The 19,412-nt window shown below is 43.5% G+C and overlaps 1 protein-coding gene across 1 annotated transcript in view; it reads left to right on the top strand.

Moving 5' to 3' along the window:
* CPLX1 (complexin 1) overlaps positions 1-19,412 on the top strand; it is a gene marked incomplete at both ends in the record, with an annotated part of 101,710 nt that overhangs the window by 45,325 nt on the left and 36,973 nt on the right. The window contains one exon of the mRNA XM_082013376.1: positions 15,905-16,080. Within this exon, the coding sequence (XP_081869502.1) occupies positions 15,905-16,080 (176 nt within the window). The remainder of the gene's footprint in view (positions 1-15,904; positions 16,081-19,412) is intronic.

Raw genomic sequence — 19,412 nt, 5'->3', positions numbered from 1 at the left:
GAGTAGATCTCCATGGATCTCCAGGGGAACCTAGGCAGTCGGCTTGTGACATTTGGCTAGCAGACATTATAGTTGCACCCTAGCTATAGACAAGACAAACATTTGCAAGGGATTATTGATCAGAACAGGAACAGAAGGCACTGTATTTATGGTATACAGGAATTTGTCCGTGTTTTTTGATTGTGGGATTTCATGGAGTGTCCTTCTGAGAATGGGACTGCACCCCTCCAGGTGTAGTTACAGAGATCTGGCTCAGAAATGCCTGCCTCCAGAGGGTTTACAATGCAGACAGTGAAAATGAAAAAAATTCCTGAGGAGAAATGGGGGATACCTCCCAAAGGTGCATATAGCAGCTCTGAAACAGAGGTGGCAACTTCCTGGTACCTTAATCTCTGTTAATTCTGTTAATCTTAACCTGTTTTTTAATCCCTTGCTCAGTCATAAAAGGCACCCATCTTTTATTTTAGGGAAAAATGTTATATAATATAATAGCTTAAAAGAACAGTTCACACAGTGAATGGCTTGTTATTTTGGTGTAATGCAGCTGAAACCATATATTAATACAATATCTGAATGTCTGAAGGCAGGGGAAAGTGTTTTTTAACCAGGAGAGCACATGCTTTACAGCTTAAGTTAAAGTCTATGGCCTTTCAGGTATCATGGAATAATAATGTCTCTCCAAATGAGCAGTCAGGTTTACACTCTTCAGCTGGCAGCTCAATATGGTATACCAGGATCACTCCCCATCATGTCTTCATAATTTTCATTACTGTTCCTATGCAGACTGTATCCAGTAGGGGCACAGTGGCTGAATATCTTCTTAGTGCTGGGTGCTGAATGCTGATGATTTTGTTTCCAGCTTTTTTCTTTTTCCTCCTGCTGCCTTGTATCAGGATTTAGCTGGCAGGACTTAGGTAAAGGCAGGCTCAGGAGCCTGCCTGCTGTGTGTGTTGGTCTCAGGAACAAATATGCCTCCTCCTGGCCCCTCCTTGCACAGCTGCAGGACCTTGAAGGCTCATGATCTGGTTCTCGTCAGTAATGGACACAGACATCAGTGTGGGATGGGGAAGGGAGAATGGTCCTTTGAGATATCTTTTTTGTGAAAATGTCTGTGAAAAGTATGTGGGAGCCTAACTTTTACCTTTGGAGGGATCTGGGCCAGTAAGGTGATGAGCTACATTAGTCTGATGGCATGTCCCCAACTCAAGGCATCTTTCTGGGACAGACTGACCCAGACACATTGGCCCTGCTCACACTGAGCTTTGTATGTGCATCATCAGATGTTCCCTTGTATGACCAGGTTGGAGTTGCAGGGGTGCTATTTAAACACATATGCACACTGTAGTAAAACCTTTTGTAACAACACTGGAGTATAAATTATGTTTGAAATATTGCAGAAAAACTCTATTCTTTGAGCTGGTTTTCTGATCTCATCTTATGAGAGAGATGCAACGACTCTGATGCAAACGAGTGAGATACCACTGACAGGCTACCAACAGTGTCTGACATTTTTCACAAACTGATTATAAAACACAGTACCTACTTCAACCTGGAAAATGCCCTATCAGGTCATTCTGAATAACAGACACATGTTAGCCCAGTGACTGTTTCTAGTTTGTCATGAAATGGAAATTGTTATTGGCAATTAAAAAAATAACAAACAAATCCAACAACAAACAGCAAGGCTAAGGGCCGGGTCCTGCACTTGGGTCACAGTAACCCCGTGCAATGATACTGGCTTGGGGAAGAGTGGCTGGAGAGCTGCCTGGCAGAAAAGGACCTGTGGGTGTCAGTTGACAGCCTCCTGACTATGAGCCAGCCATGTGCCCAGGTGGCCAAGAAGGCCAACAGCATCCTGACCTGTATCAGAAATAGCAGCCAGCAGGACTAGGGAAGTGATCGTGCTTGGCACTGATTGAATTGTCGCACCTTTGAATACTGTGTTCAGTTTTGGGCCCTTCACTACAAGAAAGACATTTTGCTGCTGGAGCATGTCCAAAGAAGAGCAATAGAACTGATGAAGGGTCTAGAGGACAAGTGTTCTGAGGAGTGGCTGAGGGAACTGGGTTCACTTAGCCTGGAGAAAAGGAGTATGAGGGGATACCTTATCAATCTCTAAAACTACCTGAAAAGAGGTTGTAGCAAGGTGGGTGTCAGTCTTTTTTCCCAAGTAGCAAGTGATAGGACAAGAGGAAATGGCCTCAAATTGTGCCAGGGAAGGTTTAGATTGGATATTAGGAAACATTTTTCTTCACTGAAATGGCTGTCAAGCATTGGAACAGGCTGCCCAGGGAAGCACTTGAGTCACCTTCCCTGGAGGTATTAAAAGACGTGTAGACGTGGCACTTAGGGACATGGTTTAGTGGTGGACTTGGCAGTTAGGTTAATGGTTAGGCTCGATGATCTTAAAGGTCTTTTCCAACCTAAATGATTCTGTGATTCTATGAAAAAGAAGAAGAGAGAGCCTCATATGTCCAGGATAGTGTCACTATGGGTCTGAGATCAGATTAGATGAATGTCACCTGAAAATGGTTTCTCCACATGCATTGCATAGGCAACTTTATTGTTCTAGTTAAAGCCGTGTAAAAAGGACTTAGTGCAAAGGAGTAAATACTAACTGAAGAATTCACTCAAATACATGAATTGATAGTTGTAAGCTGGGAAGAGAAAAATCAAAGAGGGACTTACAACATCCATTTGTTACACAAATACCATTAAGTTTAGGTGTTGGTTTGTGTGCAAGTACTGCACTGTTCTACACAGCTGGAGAGAAACTGTCACTGTGCAGAGATGGAGACTTTGCAGAGGAAAAAGCATAGAGACTAAGATGCCAGCCAAGGAAATGATGCTGATGGGGCTGGCAGGGTCTTGCTCTAAAAAGAATACTTCCTTTTGTCTGCCAAAGGAGACCCTCCAGCAGCTCATAAAGTAGGAAAATCATTATGTTCTGTTAACATGGCTATCCACCTCATTCAGTTTTGGGCTTCAGCACTCATCTGCAGAGTGGAACATTGCTTTTGCACATGTTAGAACCTACTAGTATCTCAGAAAAATGCAGAAAAAATCATTCTTGGCAAGTTCTATGTGCCTCCACATGGATTTGTACCAAGTTTGAAAAAGGCCCTTCAACATCAGCCTTTAAAGTCTGCCTCAGGGTGTGTAAGGGAAATGAAACATTACCGTAGTGGTGAGAGGAGGCGTTTATCTCCAAATAGCTGGAGTTCCAAACACCTCTAAATATTCTTAAATATTTCAAGTACCTTTACACAGAGTTTGCTCAACTTACCAGTTTGTTTCCTAACAAGACAATCTCTGAGCAATGTCTGGCTGGATGCAGAGGGAGCAGAAATGCATATAAATATGCCCCTTCTCAGTTGTGTAAGATACCTGTGCTGGGTGGATCTTGAAGAGTAAACAGAGAAAAAGTTCCAGCTTTGAATTTCATTAAGAACTTCTTCATTAATAAAATGTTAATGATCCTTATCAGAGATCCCCACTGTACCAAAAAGACCAGAAAATGGCATTTCAGAGATAATTTTTCAAGTGAGTTCCTCAAGTGAACTTGGAATCAGTTCTTTGTTTATGAAAGAGTATTATGCATTTCAGTAGGTGTATTAGTTATAGTTAATTGATAAATTGTGAGGGTTCCTTTGGAGCTATTCAGTACTAATGTATAAAGACATTATTTCATTCATGCAAGTACCACTTTGGAGTATCATGTGATATGCTGCTGAAGGGCTGTTTAATTGAAACAAATTTTTGTTGAAACTTTTAACAGGAGGAAGTCAGGGCTTTTTTTCAGCTGAAAGGATTGGTGTGGCATATACTTTTTTGATGGAAAATAGAAATCTGGTGGCTAATAAAATTGCAGAAGGAAAAGACCCCGCACCTTTATCTCCCAGTTGAAGGAGTAGGAGGCAGATAGTAGGAGGCATCTTTGTTCTTAACAGTGAAGAAATGTGCAAACATTTGCAGGAAAAAAGCTTTCTATGTCAAGGCTAGAGCTGTACTCTTGTTTCCAAAACATTCCTAAAAGCATTGTTTTGTTCTATTCCTAAATGGATGAAGAGTAGAGGTAGGACTACCTTTTGTACTTGCAAAGAGCAACAGGTTATTGTGGACACAGGCAACACAATCCTTCCTGGCTATTGTCTTCTTGTACTGATTCAAGGAAGATTTTTTGCTTCTAAAACAGGTGTGAAAGCCTGGATCACTATGTGTCAGGCCCCTTTCTGCCCTTGTTTTTGTCAATGGGACAGAAAGAGCAGGCAGGCAAGCAGGCTGCCCCAGTTGTGTGGAAAAGTCAAAGGCTTTATTCTGATGTGCTGACAGTATGTACTGGTTCTTTGTGGATGAGTTACTTTGATCTCATCCTTGACAAGAAAAAATGTGTCTATGCAATTAAGGGTTCTTGAACTGGCCCTAGTATGAATATAGTGATTTTGGATTACGTAGTTTGTAACCTGATTTGCTCATGTCAACTCTGATAACTTTTCCAGTACCAAACTCTGCATTGAAACAGGCATCACCTGGTGGAAGCTGACTCAAAAAAACTATGAAATCAGAAGCTGCTTTACGTTGTGCACCTCTGCAGAACACACAATCTTGGAGTGAGGTTGGCATCTAGATTTGTTGCTGCTTTACAGATGGAGAGACTGAAGATAGGAGATGCAGCAGGATATGTCTGAAAAGCTCACAATATACAGACCGTAAGTCTTGGAAGAGAACCCAGAAGGGAGCACAGGAGATCTTACTGAGCAGAGATCCTGAAGAACTCAGTTTACTGATTCTTTCCCAGTCTTGTTTTCAAAGAGGAGTGAGAAAAAAAAACTGTGGGAAAGTGCAAGTCATCTTTTAATGTCAAGAACTTTCAGAGTGAAAGACAAAAATTAAGTTGTGCAGCCCATCCATCATCCATGGTTTTTATTCCTTCCTGCTTGGCCCATCTGGTTGCTAAAAGTCCCAAGGACAGTCCTAAGAGGGAAAATTTGCATTCCTGCCGGGTTTAAACAAAGTTACAGGAGCTATTTGTGTACAAGATAATGATCTATGAGTAGTAAGTTTGGGGCAGCTTCATTTTCAGGAGTCACAAAAACTCATGGATGATTCAGTTGATTTTGCAAGGCATTGTGGAATGGTAGTCTATTGCAGTAGCACTGAAAAAATCCAAACAACTTCTAGAGGACAGTCAGTTGGGTCTGGCTCTAGAATGCATACTCCTTACTTTCTATTTGAGACTGAACTAGCTTCTTTGTAAGATGCTGTTGGGTGAAAGGAGGTGCATTAAAATGGGATTGCTGTCCAAATATAACATGTTTGGGAGCCTGCTGTTTCTTGTGCTAGGGAGAAGTTACACTTACCTCCCCACCCATTCTGCTCCTGTAGGCTGTAGTTTTGCATTTTTAGTCTGTCTCTGACTCATGTGTGTATATAAAACTTTATATCAGCCCAGTGCTTAGTTGTTTACTAGATCAGAATAGGTGGAGATGCATCCTGCTGTGCAAGACACATAGGCCAAAGAGTCTGTGTGAGGTCTTGACATAGCAAATAGGTATCTAAACCCAGCAAAGGTGGGAAAGTGCTTTATGTGAAGCTTGATGCTACTTTGGACTCTATTTGCTGGGCTGTGATTCATGCTCTGTAAGAAATCTCACTCTTAAGTGGTAGACAGAGGCAACTGAAGGTCACAGTGGGCTTCCATTTACTGTAACAGGAAGCCAGATACCAGTACAGATAGGCACATCTCTGAGCAGAAACTTGAACACAGCCATCCCTGTTGGGGAGTGGATATTCACCCTGGTAGTGAGTACTGCTCTCTCAGCCAGTCTAGTTCATTCAGGGGTAATCAGCAGATGTAATGACTTTGCTGGAGGAAGGTGACCAGATTTTGAGGGCAGGGGGAACAGAGACTCAGTTTGTATTTTGTGTAAAAGAATCTCACCTGCTGGCGTGTATTTTGGCTACAACAGACAGCAAAGATTATATCACAGCATCCGGGAGAATAATTTGAAAACATCTCTGTAACATCTAAGGGATTTGGACACAAACACTTTGACAAGATCTGGTTCCTTTAGATAAGATTCATATTGGGGAAAATTTGCATGTACAATTCCTTTGTTTAGTGAAGTCTTTATATAAATGCCAGCCTACACTTTCCTGACAAATTAGTGATTAAGTATCTTTACTTCTGGACAGAGTAAGGAGTCCCATAATGATTGCTATAGGGCTTTTTTCTTAATGGCAAATTCACCTTTTTAATGAGCCTTAAAATGAGGAAAGGACTTCTTGTGTACCAGACATAAACTTTGCATTATGGCCTTGATGAAAAAGGTCTCTCTCCAGTGGTATCAATAAATCATTCTTTGTTCAGGTTCTCAAACGATGCTGCAAAAATGAGTGACCCATACCTCTCCAGGACAGTACTCTTGTGATTAGCTCCAGATATTTGGATGATGTGATAAATATCATGTTGTGATTTAGAAACTCTGAGACAACATCAGTTGTCCTGCCTGTTCAATCTTAAATACGGCTCAGCCACAAATAGTACTACCAAAAAACCCCTGCAGAATTTCCTCAGGGCATGTCTGTTTCACGTAAACCTCTCACTGCTTCCTCTGACACCTGTGATTGAGAGGGGGAACTTCTGCAACATTCTCGGAGATCTAAGCACACACATATGCAGCCCTCTTGAAAGACAGGTATCGGGTGCTATTTGTCTGCACTACAAAGTAAGATTTGTGCCCAAAGAAATTCTTCTGACTGCACTTACCTGAAGTGCCGTCTTGCCTTACTTGAAGCAATGGTGTGTGCAGATTTCCATCATTCTTTGTTTAATTAAGAATGCCCAACATGTTCCTATTAATTTCTTTCTCTGTAAATCATCCTTAAAAATCCTAATCCTGTTCCATAGATTTTTTGTGGCAAATAGGGTTACATGTCAATATTTTAGGAGAATTTTTTTTAAACAAATAACAAATTGAACACTGCTCCTGCAAGTTGATTCTGTGAGTTTATGTTTTCTGTGTGAAAGCTGGATTGATGTCAGTCAGCTATTGACAGATTAGGTCATGGAAGTTGGTGCTCCTGTGACAGAGGTCAGGCAGTTTAAGAATTTAATTTCCTTCAGTTCAGATACAGGATCTGTTTGCATATGTGCTCTTCATCCTTTTCCTTGCAAAACTCACTTCAGTCACTTTCAGTTGCCATTTAAACTATTCACTTGTGAGATCTCACAGGGTCACAGAATATCTGAGGTTGGCAGGGATCCACAGGGGTTCCAATCCCATTCTCAAACAGGGTGACCTACAGCAGGTTGCTCAGGGCTGCAGCCTATGAAGTTTTTAATATCTCTGCAGACAGAGACTCCACAGCCTCTTTCTGCAACACCAATTTTTTTTTTCTTATGTTTTAATGGGATTTCCCCTATTTCAGTTTGTACACATTATCTCTTCTGTCACTGGGCACCAGTGAGAAGAGTCTGGCCCCCTCTTATTCATTCCTTTTCATCAGGTATTTATACACACTACTAAGACCCCGCTAAACCATCCCTTCTCCAGGCTAAATGGTCCTAGGTCTCCCAGCCTTTTGTTGTATGAGAGATCCTCAAGTCTCTTAATCATCTTCTTGGCCCTTTGCTGGCTCACTCCAGTAACTCCATATCTCTTTTGTATCTGGGAGCCCAGAACTGGGCACATCACTCCACATTTGGTCTCACCAGGGCTGTGTAGGAGGGAAGGATCCCTCAACCTGCTAGCAACATTCTTCCTAATGCAGTCTGGGAGACTGTTGATGTTTGCCGCAAGGATGCATTGCTGTCTCATGGTCAGCTTGTTGTCAACAAGGACCCCAAGGCCTTTACTGTAAAACTGCTTTCTGGGTGGCTGACCTGCTTTCCAGCTCTTTCACTGGGGAATGTCTCCCACATGTTCCCAAATGTCCTGGTTTCAGCCAGGGTAGAGTTAATTTTTTTCACAAGAAGCTAGCATGAGGCTATGTTTTGGATTTGGGATGAGAAAATGTTGATGAAGTACTGATCTTTTGAGTTGTTGCTAAGTACTCAAGGACAGTCCAGCTTCTTCTGCTGACAAGAAGGCTGGGGGTGCATGGGAAGCTGGTGGGGCGACACAGCTGGGACAGCTGTCCCAGGCTGACCAAAGAGATATTCCATACCATATAATGTCATGCTCAGTATATAAAGCTGGGACAAAGAAGAAGGAAGGGGTGGAGGGACGTTCAGAGTTATGGTGTCTGTATTCCCAAGAAACCATTACGCATGATGCAGCCCTGCTTCCCTGGAGATGGCTGAACACCTGCCTGCCCATGGGGAGTGGTGAATGGATTCCTTGTTTTGCTTTGCTTGCGTGTGCGGCTTTTGCTTTACTTATTAAACTGTCTTTATATCAAACCATGACTTTCCTCACTTTTACTCTTTTGATTCTCTCCCCTGTCCCACCATGGGGGAGTGAGTGAGTGGCTGCATGGTGCTTAGTTGTTGGCTGGGGCTAAACCATGACACCAAATAACTATATATAATAATAAAATTACTGTTTTTCAGACCACTGTTGAAAACTCAAACCAGCAAATTGCACATGAAAGTGTATCTGAGTGCACCCAAACTACTTGGCTTAACACCTGATTGCCTAGTTCTTTAGCCCATAGGGATCAAGGGAATGACTATTAGTTTGGGATGCCTGCCATGCCACTTATCTTCTAAACAGGTCGCTGCTGAAATGATTTCCCTCATGGAATTTTTTTATCCTTCGGGGGCAGGGCTGTTTATTATAGCCAGAAAGGTGACAGTTTGCACATGTTGTCCTGGAGCTTTAGCCATTTCTGTGTTCTTCCTCTGGCCTTGTCTAGAGATGTTGGAAATAATGTTGATTGAAGATTCTTACTGATTAATTATTATTTTGGCATTCTCTGTCTTCTCTTTATGTCAAGGAAGATATTATGGTTGGGGTGTAAAAACGGACAGGAAGACCCAGGCTTCTCATATGACCAGGTTCAGTAAGTGTGTCCTTCCCTTCTGTTTCCTTGCAAGCTTCAAAAGTAGGCTTGAGGACAGAAGTTCTGCTCTTTCCTTCTGCCTGTGCCTGTAACTGCAGCATCTCAATTGCATGCAGATGAATTCTCTGGAGCCTCCACTGCTGAACTGCTAAAAACAGAAGCTGTTATCCAGGGAATATTAACCACAAAGCCTAAAGTTTAGAATGAAGAACAAATAAGACAGAAAAAACTTTTCTAAGCCAAAAGCAACACAAGAGATAGGAGTGAAAATATAGTGTAAAACTGTGCTTCTCATAATACATTTCCTTCCAGTTATTTAACAGTGATATCATAGTGCAGCACTGTGCACATTTAGAAGGTGGCTTTGAAATCAGGGGTGAATTAAGAAAGTCTGTGAGGATCCTGAAACTACATTCCTGTTCTTATATGTGTCCTGTGTGCTGAATAGCTGCAAAAAGCAAATCCCTAAAGTACTCAAAATCTTGGTCTTGTCTAAGAGATAAAAGAAAGTCCACGCAATTTCATTCTTTACATGATGAGCTGAGATGACATTATAATTTAATGATAGCCTTGAATCAGTGCTTAGAGGGGGAAAAAATAATCTCCTGCTGAATTCTGCTTCATTAGTAACTAGTATATTACACTGTCTGGGTAGCTCTAAGTGGAGAGAAGCTAAAAAGAGATCAAGTTAATAGGTTGCTGAACACAAATCAGTTTGATGAGAGGCTCAAACAGTGGAATCTGTGGGGTTTTTTTATAATGGGGAGGTTTACATGGCACTGGGCCTACTGGCAGCAGATGGAGTTCAGCTATCTCCAAGAGGAAAAACAATTCTCGCTTATGAATTGGTGGGGCTCATCAAGAGAGCTTTAAACTAGGTTTGAGGGGGAAAAAGGATAAAACCAGGTTCACTAGAGATGAGCCTAAGGGTAGCATGCCAGTGCTGGTGGTGAAATCGATAGCCGAGCTCAAGTGCTTCTACACCAATGCACACAGCATGGGCAGCAATCAGAAGGAGCTGGAAGCCATTGTGCAGAGGGACAGCTATGACTTAGTCGCCATCACAGAAACATGGTGGGATGACTTTCATGACTGGAGTGCTGCAATAGATGGCTGTAAGCTCTTTAGAAGGGACAGGCATGGAAGGAGAGGCGGTGGGTTGTCTCTATATGTTAGGGAGTATTTCAATTGCATAGAGCTCAATGATTGTGAAGAGGCAAGTGCATATGGGTAAGGATGAGGGGGAAGGCCGATGAGGCAGATATCCTGTTGCAATTCTGTTATAGACCACCCAACCAGGATGAAGAGGCAGATGAAGCATTCTACAAGCGACTAGCAGAAGTCTTACAATCACTAGCCCTTGTTCTCACGGGGGACTTCAACTTACTGGACGTCTACTGGAAATACAACACAGCAGAGAGGAAACAGTCTAGGAGGAGTGTAGGGAAGATAACTTCCTAACACAGCTGGGAAGTGAGCCTACCAGGGGAGGTGTCTCACTTGACCTGCTGTTTACAAACAGAGAAGGACTCGTGGGAGATATGGTGGTTGGAGGCCGTCTTGGGCTTAGCGACCATGACGTGATAGAATTTTCAGGTCTCGATGAAGTAAGGAGGGGAGTTGGCAAAACCACTACCATGGAGTTCCAGAAAGCACTTTGGCCTGCTCAGGACACTGGTTGAGAGAGTCCCTTGGGAGACAGTTCTGAAGGGCAAAAAGGTCCAGGAAGGCTGGACATTCTTCAAGAAGGAAATCTTAAAGGTGCAGGAGTAGGCTGTCCCCATGTGCCGCCAGACGAGCTGGTGGGGAAGATGACCGGCCTGGCTGAACAGGGAGCTTTGGTTGGGGCTCAGGAAGAAAAGGAGAGTTTATCTCCTTTGGAAGACGGGGAAGGTAGCTAAAGAAGAGTACAAGGATCTCATTAGGTTGTGCAGAGACAAAATTAGAAAGGCAAAAGACCAGAAAATCTGGCCACGGTCGTAAAGTATAACAAAAGATGTTTTTACAAATATATTAACAACAAAAAGAGAGCCAAGGAGAATCTCCATCCTTTATTGGATGTAGGGACAACATTGTCACCAAGATGAGGAAATGGCTGAGGTACTTAATGCCTTCTTTGCCTCAGTCTTTAATAGCCAGACTAAGTATCCTCAGGGTAGTCAGCCCCCTGAGCTGGAAGACAGGGATGGAGAGAGAGAATAAACTCCCATAATCCAGGAGGAACTACTTAACAACCTGCTATGCCACCTGGACATCCGCAAGTCTATGGGGCCTGATGGGATCCACCCGAGAGTACCGAGAGAGTTGTCGGAGAAATTTGCCAAACCACTCTTCATCATTTAGCAGCAGTCCTGGTTAACAGAGGAGATCCCAGATGAATGGAGGCCTGCCAATGTGACGCCCATCTACAAGAAGGGCCGGAAGGAGGATCTGGGGAACTACAGGCCTGTCAGCCTGACCTTGGTAGCAGGGCAGATTATGGAGGGGTTCATCTTGAGGGCGCTCACAGGGCATGTGCAGGACAACCAAGGAATCAGTCCCAGCCAGCATGGGTTCATGAAAGACAGGTCCTGCTTGACCAACTGGATGTGCTTCTGTGACCAGGTGACCCGCCTAGTGGATGTTCTTTACCTGGACTTTAGTAGTGTTTGACACTTTCTCCCACAGCATTCTTCTAGAGGAGCTGGCGGCTCATGGCTTAGACAGGTGTAGTCTTCACTGGGTAAAGAACTGGGTGGATGGCCAAGCCCAGGGTTGTGGTGAACAGAGTTAAATCCAGTTGGCAGCCAGTCACAAGCGGCGTTCCCCAGGGCTCAGTTTTGTGGCCAGTCTTGTTTAATATCTGTATTGATGACCTGGATGAGAGGATTGAGTGCTCTCTCAGTAAGTTTGCAGATGACACCAAGTTGGGTGGGAGTCTTGATCTGCTGGAGGGTAGGAGCTCTGCAGAGGGATCTGGACAGGCTGGATTGATGGGCAGAGGTCAATTGTACGAGGTTTAATAAGGCCAAGTGCTGGGTCCTGCACTTCAGTCACAACAACCCCATGCAATACTACAGGCTTGAGGAGGAGTGGCTGGAGAGCTGCCCGGCAGAAAAGGACCTGGGGGTGCTGGTTGACAGCCAGATGAATATCAGCCAGCAGTGTGCCCAGGTGGCCAAGAAGGCCAACAGCATCCAGGCCTGTATCAGAAATAGTGTGGCCAGCAGGAGTAGGGAAGTGGTTGTACCCCTGTACTCGGCACTGGTGAGGCCTCACCTTGAATACTGTGTTCAGTTTTGGGCCCCTCACTACAAGGATGACATTGAGTTGCTAGAGTGTGTTCAGAGAACGGCAATGAAGCTGGTGAAGGGTCTGGAGGACAAGTCTTACGAGGAGTATCTGAGGGAATTGTGTTTGTTTAGCCTGGAGGAAAGGAGTCTGAGGGAAGGCCTTATCTCTCTCTATAACTACCTGAAACGAGGTTGTAGTGATGCGGGTGTTGGTCTCTTTCCCTAAGTAGCAAGCAGTAGGAAGAGAAGAAATGGCCTTAAGTTGCACCAGGGGAGGTTTATATTGGATATTAGGGAAAATTTCTTTACTGAAAGAGTGGTCAAGCATTGGAACAGGCTGCCTAGGTATTTAAAAGATATATAGACGTTCCACTTCAGAATATGGTTCAGTAGGCATGGTGGTAATGTATTGATGGTTGGACTTGATGATCTTAGAGGTCTTTTCCAACTCTAATGATTCTACGGTTCTGTGATCATTCTTGGAAGTATTTGTTGAGGGGAATCTGGAAGTTAACGGTGCTACTGGCATTGGTCATCAATGATTTATATACAGTAAGGTTGCTTAGAGAGATCCCTGCAATGTGACCCAACTAGTCTGCATTGCCTTTCCACTTGCTATGAAATTCTAGCTTGATTGCATTTTCAGTTATTCTTCCTTTCATCCTAGGAAAGAAATAACCAGATGGTCTGAGTAAAAAGTCATGGAAGTCAGGTGAAGTCCTTGGAGACTGGAAAAAGGAAAACATTGCACCCATCTTTAAAAAGGGTAGAAAGGGAGACTCTGGGAACTACCTGACCTGTCAGCCTCACCTCTGTGCCTGGGAAGATCATGGAACAGATCCTCCTAGAAGCTATACTATGGCATATGGAGGACAGGGAGATGATTTGATACAGCCAGCATGACTTCACCAAGGACAAGTCCTGCCTGACCAATCTAGTGGCCCTCTATGATGGAGGGACTGCATCAGTGGACAAGGGAAGGGCTACCGATGTTGTCTATCTGGAATTCTGCAAGGCCTTTGATATGGTTCCCAACAACATCGTTCTCTCTCTAAATTGGAGAGTGATGGATTTGATGGGTGGGCTGTTGGGTGGATGAGGAATTGGTTGGATGATCGTATCCATGACCATAGTGTCCAGATGGAGATTGGTGATGAGTGGTGTCCCTCAGGGGTCCATACTGGGACCAGTATTGTTTAATACCTTCATGAATGACATAGACAGTGGGCTCAAGTGCACTCCCAGCAAGTTTGCAGATGACACCAATCTGAGAGGTCCAGCTGACATGCCTGAGGGATGGCATGCCATCCAGAGGGACCTGGACAAGCTCGAGGAAGGGGCCCATGTGAACTTCATGAGGTTCAGCAAGGGCAAGTGCAGGATCCTGCACCTGGGTTGGGGCAACCCCTGGTATCAATACAGGCTGGCGGATGAAGGGATTGAGAGCAGCCCTGCCGAGAAGGACTTGGAGGTACTGGTGGATGAAAGGCTGTACATGAGCCAGCAATGTGCACTCATAGCCCAGAAGGCCAACCGTATCCTGAGCTGCATCGAATGAAGCATGGCTGGCAGGTCAAGGGAGGTGATTCTGCCCCTCTACTCCACTCTGGTGAGACCCCACCTGGAGTACTCCAGAGTCCAGCTCTGGAGCCCTGAGCACAGAAAAGCTATTGGAGCTGTTGGAGAAGATCCAGAGGAGGGCCACAGAAATGATCAGAGGATTGGTACACCTCTTCTGTGAGGACAGTCTCAGAGAGTTGGGGTTGTTCAGCCTGGAGAAGAGAAGGCTCTGGGGAGACCTTATTGCAGCCTTCCAGTACTTAAAGGGGGCTTCTAAGAAAGATGGAGACAGAGTTTTTAGCAGCGCCTGTTGCCATAGGACAAGGGGTAATGGTTTTAAACTAAAAGAGGGTAGATTTAGACTAGATATAACAAAGACATTTTTCACAATGAGGATGGTGAAACACTGGAAGAGAACACCCAGAGAAGTGGTAGATGCCCCATCCCTGGAAACATTCCAGGTCAGGTTGGATGTGGCTCTGAGCAACGTGATCTAGTTGAAGATGTCCTAGCTCATTGCTGGGGTGGGGGACCTTTAAAGTTTCCTTCCAACACAAACTATTCTTTGATTCTGTGGTTCTATGATTCTATGAAATTTGACCTCAAAATGCAAGAGTTCCTGTATTACTCTGACCCTACAAAGGAGGATGCAAAATGACAGTAGAGGAAGGCTGGGGCTTCCCTGTAGCTAGGGACCCTGCATATTCCAGCTTGGGTTTGTTTGGGATCCCTGGATGTCTTTCTCCTTGTGAAAACCTCTTCCCTTCACTTAACCTCTAATAATGCCAACAAACGATTGTTTGGAAGGACTTCAACAGTGTCTCCTTACAGCCTAAGACTTTGAAAAGGCCGGGTAACTTTACCTGATGCAAGGCAAGAAATGTTGACGATGTATACTTGTATGTGCATGTGAATATGTGTTATAATAAGGCTGTCTCAGATTAAGTCTCAGCCAGCAAGGAGCGAAGAACAGTAACCAGTCACCTATAGCGTTCTTCCAGGGTGAAAGTACCTTTTTTAGTAAATGATGCAGGGTGTTTTCCTGCTCCAAGGAAAGTCCAAAACAACTCCCAAAGGGTGTGTGTTCTTCACTTCATCTGTGTAACCAAGCTTGATCCTGCTGCAGTCCTCCAGTGCTCTAATGATGAAGTATCACAGGAAATGACCTCTCCCTTTCCACAGGCCCCACTTTCGTCCCTAGATGGATGATTGCCAGTCATTCGCCAATAAAAATGCTCCTGAAATACAGGGTAAATGGCTTTATGTAGCTCTGTGGGGACAGAGTGGCATGCAAGAAGCCTCTCCATTTGCATGGTTGTGCAACGGATTTGCACAATAGCAAAGGGCTGGCTCAGGAGCACACAGGGACTGAAAGTTTGGGACCGACGTGCATACAAGGGTAGAAAGAGGACCAGGCAGAGGCAGGATCCTACCTATATGCTAAATATTAGAGGCTTGGTGTCCAAGGGTAGATAAGAAACCTGCAGAGATGCTACTTCTTTCTGATCCATGGTAGGAGCCTAGAAATCATCAACAATTCCAAATGTTTGCTAATGCTGTGTGCTCTTTGTCATGGGATCTGTAATTTCTCACAACAATTAAGACTGTGATTACTCATCCCTGCAACCAAGATTTCAAATTCCTTTCCTAGACCTGGTGTTACTCCTTTCTGGATGTATCACCTGCCTGTCGTATTAAAGACCCTCCAAAATCAATCTTCAGTCACTTGACTGAGCTGATCGAGTGAAAACATTGTGTGGATGGCAGTTTGCCCCTTTCAGGACTGCAAACCAATTGTGCTGCCATCATGCAAGTCTACAGATGTAGTGTCTTCCTCTTGCTGCCGTGCTTCTCCCACCAGTGCCAGGTAATCCACCTGGTCAGGCTGAGTGGTTTGCCCACCTCCTGCCTCTGTGGGAAATATGCCTCCTCCTCAGTGGAAGGAGAAACCATTCCAGAGGCAGAGGGAGTGGAAGGAGGTCCTGACTGGGGGGAAAGAGAAGGCTGGCATCATGGTGGTTTTTCCACATTCTTACAGGGCTGACTTTCTCTTTTGCTTTCGGTAGGGGCTACCAAAGACATGGGGAAGATGCTGGGTGGGGATGAGGAGAAAGACCCAGATGCTGCCAAGAAAGAAGAAGAACGACAGGAAGCCCTCAGGCAAGAAGAAGAAGAGAGGAAAGCCAAATATGCCAAAATGGAGGCTGAAAGAGAAGTTATGAGACAAGGGATTCGAGACAAGGTAGGGATCTGTCCTTCAGCACACACTGGACAACTCATAATGCTCAGTGGAACACTACTGTTTTTAGTTGACTTGTGACCAGTTCCCTGAGCACCTAGAGAGAGCCAGGTGGTTACTTTCCGACAATGAACTTTCTAATCTTGTGCACTGTCCCTTGAGCTCTGTCCCTGTTTAAACACACCTTCCAGACTGAAAAATTCTGCAAAGTTCAAATGGAGAGTGAAGATGAGGGGAGAAAAATGTCTATTTTTCTTATGTTAAATGCTCACCTCCTTTTAAATGTTAGAGGTTTCTCTGTCCCTATGTGGGTACTTTCTAAGCTTGCATTTGTGGTTTGTGAGAAGGGTCATAATACAGTGTTTCTGAGAGATACAGTCCAAGCATCTTCTATATTGCTTCCAAGGCTTTCTTTGTGTTGGCAGGTGAAATTGGACAAATCTACTCTACTTTTCATATTTAGACTTCCACTATTCACAGGGGATTCATCTGAAAGAAAGTGAGTTTAATTTTTCTGAGAGACTTGACCATTAGCAAGCACTCTCTTCTGCTTAAGTTGATTGTTATAATGATACAATTTGGTGTGAGAAAGGAACCAATAATTGTGAAGGTTCAGAATGAGATTGAAAAGGAGTATACAAAACATACCTTTACTAGAGAAATTAGCTTAATTGAAGGTAGCTGAGCCCATTGCTACCATTCATTAGCTTTTAGGGATTGATTTGTGGAGAAGACAGTTTTGCTGCAAGACTGGGTCAAAATTGTTTCTTTAGAATAACTTACTTTTATAGGAAGAGGTCCTGGAGCTCAGAGAACTTGGAAAGAAATGTGGGTAATGGTTGGAGGAGGGGTTTCTGATGATGAAGGCCTGCATGTTGACTTATATCACATGACAAAGAACAATAGAAAATACCTGTAGCCAGAATGAGGAAGTCCTGCTCAGTATAAGAGGTGTTCCCTCAATGTCTACCTCTGTGCAGGTTACAGTGCCCTAAGAACATGTCTAGGAGAAAGCTTCAAAGTCTCATCAAAGAGCTGAAAGCGGCTGTCTATAAACAAAGCTATGTCCACACTGGGCCAGAATTCTGACCCAATGCTTATGATTCAGGAGGCAAGCATGGATAAAGATGAATTGTTCTGTTGGCATAGTGCATCTTGTAAGAAGGTATCAAAAATTTTTCTGCAAATGAAGAAATTTGGGATTTGGCTTCTAAGAAAAGAAAGTACTTAGAGGGTCTTGTCTACCTGTGACACTGCCAGAGAAAGGTATTCATATGATCATTTAGAAAAGGCTATTAGATTAGATTAGACAGATTCAGAACCCCTAATCCACAACTGGTCAGAGTTTGTTGGTTTTGTAATGTATTTAATGAATATATATCTAGATAGCATAATGTATTAATATAAATATATCAGTGCGTTCAGTGTATGTTTAATGTAGATGGAACTGTTTCTAAGCAATGACATTGGTCTGTATTGGATACAAGTGGTGAAAAAAAGGAGTAATGAATTTCTGAGTTGCAGGCAGATGGGCTAATACCCTGTTTTCATTGGTTGCTGTTTCTTCTGCTGGACCATTGAAGTGTTCCCAGAGGTAGATGGGGATTGCATTTTTCTTGCTATTGGGGAAACTAGTGTAAAAGCACTTAAGAAATCTGAGATACGCTCTGTTACAAACCCAAGGTGATCTAGACTAGAATTGACACGTTCATGAGTAGGATGCATACATCCTGAGCTTGGATGAAACATCCAGCCAACAGGGATTTCCCTGGGATACTGTCAGCTATCTTGACTTTGATGAGTCAGGCTAAGTACTGGGTGGTGAAGTCTCTTGGACACGCTTTGACTTCTGAATGATACAGGAAGGGGCTGGCTCTGCAGAAAGCATAAACAGGGATACTTGGAGGAATGTTATTTGATTCCAGCCAAAGCTCTGGATTACAGCTTTTCTAGTGGTGCGGTGTGTTACCTTTGAGATTAGGTACAGGAAGTCCTGCTTTGGGAAGTGCATCTGGCTTGTGAAAACACAGGAGCTGTTTCCTGTGGTTTTCTTTCTCCTGGGGATAATCCCAGGTAGCATGCATTTGAAAGATGAAGCTGTTTTCTGCAGAAGTAGAAAAGGTGGATAAAGGTTGTAGAAAGGATCTGGTTTTGGGATTTTTTTTTTTTTTTAGTTTGAGAGTTCTGTGAGAGATTACTTTGTCTTGACAAAGAGATGGATTTGATGATATAAGAGATTTTGTCTCCAAGTATTGTGAATTGGTGGCTGGAAATGTGAAACAAATGTTTAAAGTATAGAAAAAAGGCCTGGATTTTTAATTCCATTACTTGTTTATTTAGAGATTACCTTAATTTCTTCACCAACTCCAGTAAAAGCAGAAATGTAGAGAAGAAGAAAACTGCAACAGAGATTTTGTCTAGTATGTATACATACACAAGTTGTTGTTAGCAGATATAAATTAAATCCAAGAAGTTTTAAGTATTAGAGATCTCCCCGATGACATTTGAGTCATAACACGAGTTGAGTGAGTGAGTAGGAACAGATTATTTATGCAGAATACAAGTTTGAAAGTGTGTGTCCTAGGTCATGAACCCACAGTCACAGAATTACTCTCTTAATGCAGCTGCAGGATGTCAGGGAAACAAACCAGGGAATCATGGCTTCATCAGTTAGTTAATATGGCTCTAGGTGAGACCTACAGAAAGGACAGGCTCATCATGTTTGTTGTTTTGGACTTTCTGCCTTTGCTCTTCAACAAGTGTAATGAATACACTCTCTTGTTTAGGCTTCAGGAAATGTGGCAGAGCTCTATGGCAGAGCTTGAAAGGAATGATGACAGATACCATAGATATGTTCCAGCATGTGCTAGCTTTAGGTTTTAAATCCAGTCTATTTCATTGAGATACATATGCCCTCAGCCCAGAATGGCAGCTGGGCACAGAAATGACTTAGGGAAAGGGTAGAATGAATTATGGAGCAATTAAATAATTTTTCGTAAAAGTATGTAGCATTTTCATTGGAAATTAATTTTTAAGGATGACATTTGGGCATGACATTCTGAAATAACTGGACCACCAGTTGTGCCCCAGCTCCTACCCAATATTAAAGTCCAGAATCTGACCTGAAAATGGCTTGAAAGGATGTAAAGAACATTACTGAGGTATACTGCAGCTTCATTCTATCTCAAAGTGCATGTATACAGCTTGCTTTCTGATCTGATCTGTGCTTGACCTCAACACTACTGCCTCACAGATCTTCTGGGCCATACCACAGCTGTCTCTGGGGAGAGGTGCCACACCTGACCAACAGAGGCAAGACTACTGAGAGGCCTTCA

Source organism: Phaethon aethereus (assembly GCF_964289735.1).
Source record: "Phaethon aethereus genome assembly, chromosome: Z".
NCBI classification, from domain to species: domain Eukaryota; kingdom Metazoa; phylum Chordata; class Aves; order Phaethontiformes; family Phaethontidae; genus Phaethon; species Phaethon aethereus.
Note: the sequence above shows the minus strand (reverse complement) of the source record. Positions and strands in the feature narration are given on the sequence as shown.